General features: G+C 44.8%; 1 protein-coding gene across 1 annotated transcript; it reads right to left on the reverse strand.

The window, feature by feature from the left end:
- Nucleotides 1-2597: 2597 nt before the first annotated feature.
- LOC132607710 (uncharacterized) lies at nt 2598-4347 on the reverse strand. Its single transcript, XM_060321792.1, has 5 exons — nt 4293-4347; nt 3869-4076; nt 3139-3647; nt 2857-2940; nt 2598-2773 (listed from the first exon to the last, which is right to left on the reverse strand). The coding sequence occupies exons 1-5, from the start codon at nt 4345-4347 to the stop codon at nt 2598-2600; spliced, it is 1032 nt and encodes a 343-aa protein (XP_060177775.1).
- Between the last annotated feature and the right edge of the window lie 456 nt (nt 4348-4803).

A 4803-nucleotide genomic window follows, 5' to 3' on the forward strand; every position in this document is an offset into this window, starting at 1 on the left:
AGAACGGGTACCGCCGACAGACGTAGTGGAGGGCGAGTCCCAGAATAAGGTCCCATCTCTATCCTCTCACACACGTCCAGCTTCAGGAGAGCATGAAGGCGCCTCAGGTCTAGCACCCCCAGTTCCTCCACCAGATGCCTCAGGCCAGAAGATGAGAGAGACCATCTGTTTGTTGACCTAGTTACTAGCCACTCAGTCTCAGCAGCAAGGTGCGGGTCATGGTGATAGAGCTGTCAGTGCCAGAACCCGAGATTTCATTAGTTTGGACCCTCCAAAATTCTTTGGGTCAAAACCGGAAGAGGATCCGCAGAATTTCATAGATGGAATGTTGAGAACATTACGGGTAATGCATGCTTCGGATGTTGAGTAGGTAGAGTTGGCCTCTTATAGATTACGGGATGTTGTTGTTCATTGGTATACGGTTTGGATGTCTTCTAGAGGGGTTAACACACCTCCACCGATATGGCAAGAGTTTGTGTATGCTTTTCTCCGACACTTTTTTTCCGCTAGAGGTTTGACGGGCCAGAGCTGATAGATTTCTGAACCTCCGACAGGGGACCCTGAGTGCCCGAAAGTATAGCTTTCATTTTAACTCTTTGGATAGATATGCTCCAGCTATGGTGGCTGACATGGGAGATTGCCTAGATTTGTGAATGGTTTGGGGCCACAATTGATTGATGATTGTTTGACAGCCTCACTCCAAGAAGGTATGGATATTTCTCATATACAGGCCCATGCCCAGGATCTCAAAGAACGACAAGTAATAGCGGAAGAGTGAGCATGAGCATGATAGGGGTTATAGTAAGAGGGTTAGATCCTCAGGTCCTATTAGTGAGTTTAGAGGGGGTCAGAGGTAGCAGTATTCTAGGCACTCAGGCCATTCAGCAGCTAGTGCACCACCATGATTTGCAGGCCAGAGGTTTGATCAACCTATTCACTCCGGACTGGGTCAGAGTTTTAGAGCTTTGGGTTCTCAGTATAGGAGTGATTCAGGCCAGATGAGATCACCTTTACCACGATTTACTCAGTGTGGTAAATTACATTGGGGACAGTTCTGGTTGGGTACAGATGTTTGTTATGCTTGTGGTCAGCCAGTCCATATTATGCGTGACTGTCCATCGGTAGGTGGTAGAGGTAGGGTCCAGCCCACTGGATCAACAATCGGTTCCTCATTATTTGTACGCCGTCCGGGACAAAGCTCACAGATGCCAGTAGGCGTGGTAGAGGTAGAGGAGGAGCATCCAGTACGAGTGGTCCTCAGCACCGTATCTATGTATTGGCTGGACGACAGGATCTTGAGTCATCCCCTGATGTTGTCACATGTATATTATCGGTATTATCTCATGATGTATATGTATTGATTGATTCACGCTGTACATTTTCATATGTTACTCCTTATGTTGTTGGTCGATTTGGGGTGAAACCTGACTCAACTAAACCTTTCGAAGTATCTACACCCGTTGGTGATCCAGTGATAGCTAGTCGATTATATAGAAATTGTGTGGTTATAGTCTGTGACCGTTGTACCATGGCAAATTTGATTGAGCTAAATATGGTAGATTTTGATGTTATTATGGGTATGGATTGGTTGGCTTCTTGTTAAGTGCAAAACCCACAGTGGCCAACTCTAAATCATGAGTTGGATAGTTCTTTTCGTGAACCTTGAGCTGACGAGATACATAAGCTACAACCTTATCATGCTGCATTAAGACACATCCGAGACAAACTCCCAAAGAATCATAATAAACAATGAACCCATCGGTTCCCTTTGGTAGAGTCAAAACTGGCGCAGAAGCCAATCTCGTTTTCAATTCCTCGAAACTGCACTCACAGGCATTTGACCACTGAAATTTAACTTCCTTTTTCATCAACTTGGTCAATGGTGTTGAAATAGACGAAAACCCCTCTACGAAATGTCAGTAATAGCCTGCTAGACCCAAGAAACTGCGGATATCTGAAACTGATGTGGGTCTGGGCCAATTCTTAACGGCCTCAATCTTCTGAGAGTCAACCTGAACACCCTCACCAGATATCACATGACCTAAGAAGGCTACTGACTTGAGCCAAAACTCGCACTTAGAGAATTTTGCATATAACTTATGGCCCTTGAGAATCTGAAGAACTATATGAAGGTGTTCTGCGTGCTCGGCCTCACTACGGGAGTAAATGAGGATATCATCTATGAAAACAATGATAAGGAGGTCAAGATATGGCTTGAAGACTCTATTCATGAGGTCCATGAAAGTTTCTGAGGCATTGGTCAAACTGAAGGACATGACACAGAATTCGAAATGATCATATCTGGTTCTAAAGGTTGTCTTAGGAATATCTTGTCCCTTAACCTTAAGCTGATAGTAACCTGATCAGAGATCTATCTTGGAGTAACATTGGGCACCTTGAAGCTGATTAAATAAGTCGTCTATTCGTGGAAGAGGGTATTTGTTCTTGATTGTGACTTTATTGAGCTGGCGATAGTCAATGTACATAAACAAAGTACCATCTTTCTTGTGAACGAAAAGGATTGGGGGACCCCATGGAGAGACACTGGGTCGGATAAAACCCTTGTGTAGAAGATCTTTGAGTTGAGCCTTAAGCTCTCATAATTCAGCTGGAGCCATCCTATAAGGTGGAATAGATATAGGTTTAGTACCTGAGAGTAGGTCAATTGCGAAATCAATTTCCCTATCAGGAGGAATTCCGAGAAGGTCCTCGGGAAAGCCTTGTGGAAACTCGTTAACAATAGAGACTGACTGAAGAGTTGGGGTCTGGGAAACTGAATCCCTAAGCCGAATGAGATGATAGATATAACTCTTAGACACCATTTTTCTTGCCTTGAGGTAAGAAAAATAAACCTACCCTTAGGACTTACTAAATCACCCTTCCACTCTAAGACAGGCTCATTAGGAAACTTGAAATTTACAACTTTGGTTCTACCATCAACTGACGCATAACATGAATATAATCAATCCATGCCCATGATTACATCAAAATCTACCATTTCTAACTCACATAGGTCAGCTGGAACAACATGGTGATAGACTCTGATTGGGCAGCCCCTATAGACACGTCAGGATATGACTGACTCACCAACTAGAGTAGACACTTCAAAAGGTTCTTTTAGCTTTTCGGGTTCAATACCAAATTTCTTAGCAACATAAGGGGTGGCATAGGATAGGGTGGATCCCGAGTCCATAAGAGCATAAACATCAAAACTGAGAACGGTGAGTAAACCTATGACAACATCAGTACGGGCATCGATATCCTGATGCCCGTTCAAAGCATACAAACGATTTGGGCCACCGCTTGTGTTGCCGGATCTAGCTAGTGCACGTACTGCCTGAGTTTGCTTATTATGAGGAATTGACGAATTTATTGACTGAGTCTGGTTACCTTCTGAGCCCTGTCTAACTGAAGGGCAATTTCGCTGAACATGGCCCGACTGGCCACACCCATAGCAAATATTCGATCCAGAGCGGCACTCCCTAGGGTGCCTCTTCCCACACTTAGCACAAATCGGACTGGTAAAGTTACTCTGAGTCACACTAGCTTGAGACTGGAAGCCTGATGACCTGAAATTCTGTTGATGGTTATCTTTCCTAAACTTGGAAACTGGAGCACTTGTTGTGGACGGAGCATGTCCGGCTGACCTGTTCTTAAAGAACTTTCTGTTTCATTACCGTTGAACTGTTTAGTAGACTTGGCCCTGTTGTTGAACTCCTTGTCTTTCTCTTTCTGCAAGGCTTCCTCTTCATTCAGCCTTGTCTCATTCCCTTGTACGAAAGCAACCATCTAGGAGATAGTCATCCCCCAATTCTGTGCGGCAATATTGGTCCCATCATACAAATAAGAATTAAGACCCCCAACAAACCTCCTCACTCTTGCCCTCATGTCCGGTACCATATTTGGAGCATGCTGAGCCAGACTGACAAATTCTAAATAGTAGTCCTGAACTGACCTGTCATTCTGCTTAAGCTGCAGGAATTGCTCAGCCTTAGCTTCCCTGACCTCTATTGGCATGAAGTGGTCTAGGAATGCACTTGCAAACTCATCCCACGTAGCATCAGGTGCATCCTCACCTCGGGACAATTCTCAAGATTCATACCAAGTGTTAGAAATGCCCTGCAGCTGATGAGCTCCAAAAGTAGCTGCTTCGATTTCCGTAACTATCATAATCCTGAAGATTTTCTGAAGAGCATTAATGTAGTCCTGAGGGTCCTCATCTTTCTTTGTCCCCATGAAGACTGGGGGATTCATCCTGAGAAAGTCCTTAGTCTTAGAAGACTTTCCATTACTTCCTGAACTTGACACAGATTCCTGACGTTGAGCCTGAGCCAGTTGTGTAAGCATGTTGATAGCATTCCAAACATCCCCATCCGAATCACTAGGAGGTTTAACTGTAGGAGCGGTTGGGGCTGCTGTTCGAATCAGCACAGTCTCTTCGCGAGCTGCTTCCGTGGTAGCCCCCTGGCTGGTGGTTGTGGCCTTTCTAGTGTATTTTCTTTTCGCAGGCATTTCTCTGAAAATACGTACACGCACGAATTAGAAAGGCATCCTGAAAGTACTACTCTAACTGCACGATCTAGAATATGAAAGAAGTGAGACAATCCTAAATATCTTGGTGGTCAACTGTTTATACGTGTGGGGCCCTCATACATATAAAAATGACCCAACTGGATACGATTTCATAGACTCCCTGAAGACACCTGAACCTAGGCTCTGATACCAAGCTCTATCACGCCCCGAACTATGGCCTGGGCGCAACACGGCGCTCGGGCCTTGCTTGCATGTGTTCGAGCGAACCTC

Source organism: Lycium barbarum, chromosome 8 (assembly GCF_019175385.1).
Source record: "Lycium barbarum isolate Lr01 chromosome 8, ASM1917538v2, whole genome shotgun sequence".
In the NCBI taxonomy this organism is placed as follows: Eukaryota; Viridiplantae; Streptophyta; class Magnoliopsida; order Solanales; family Solanaceae; genus Lycium; species Lycium barbarum.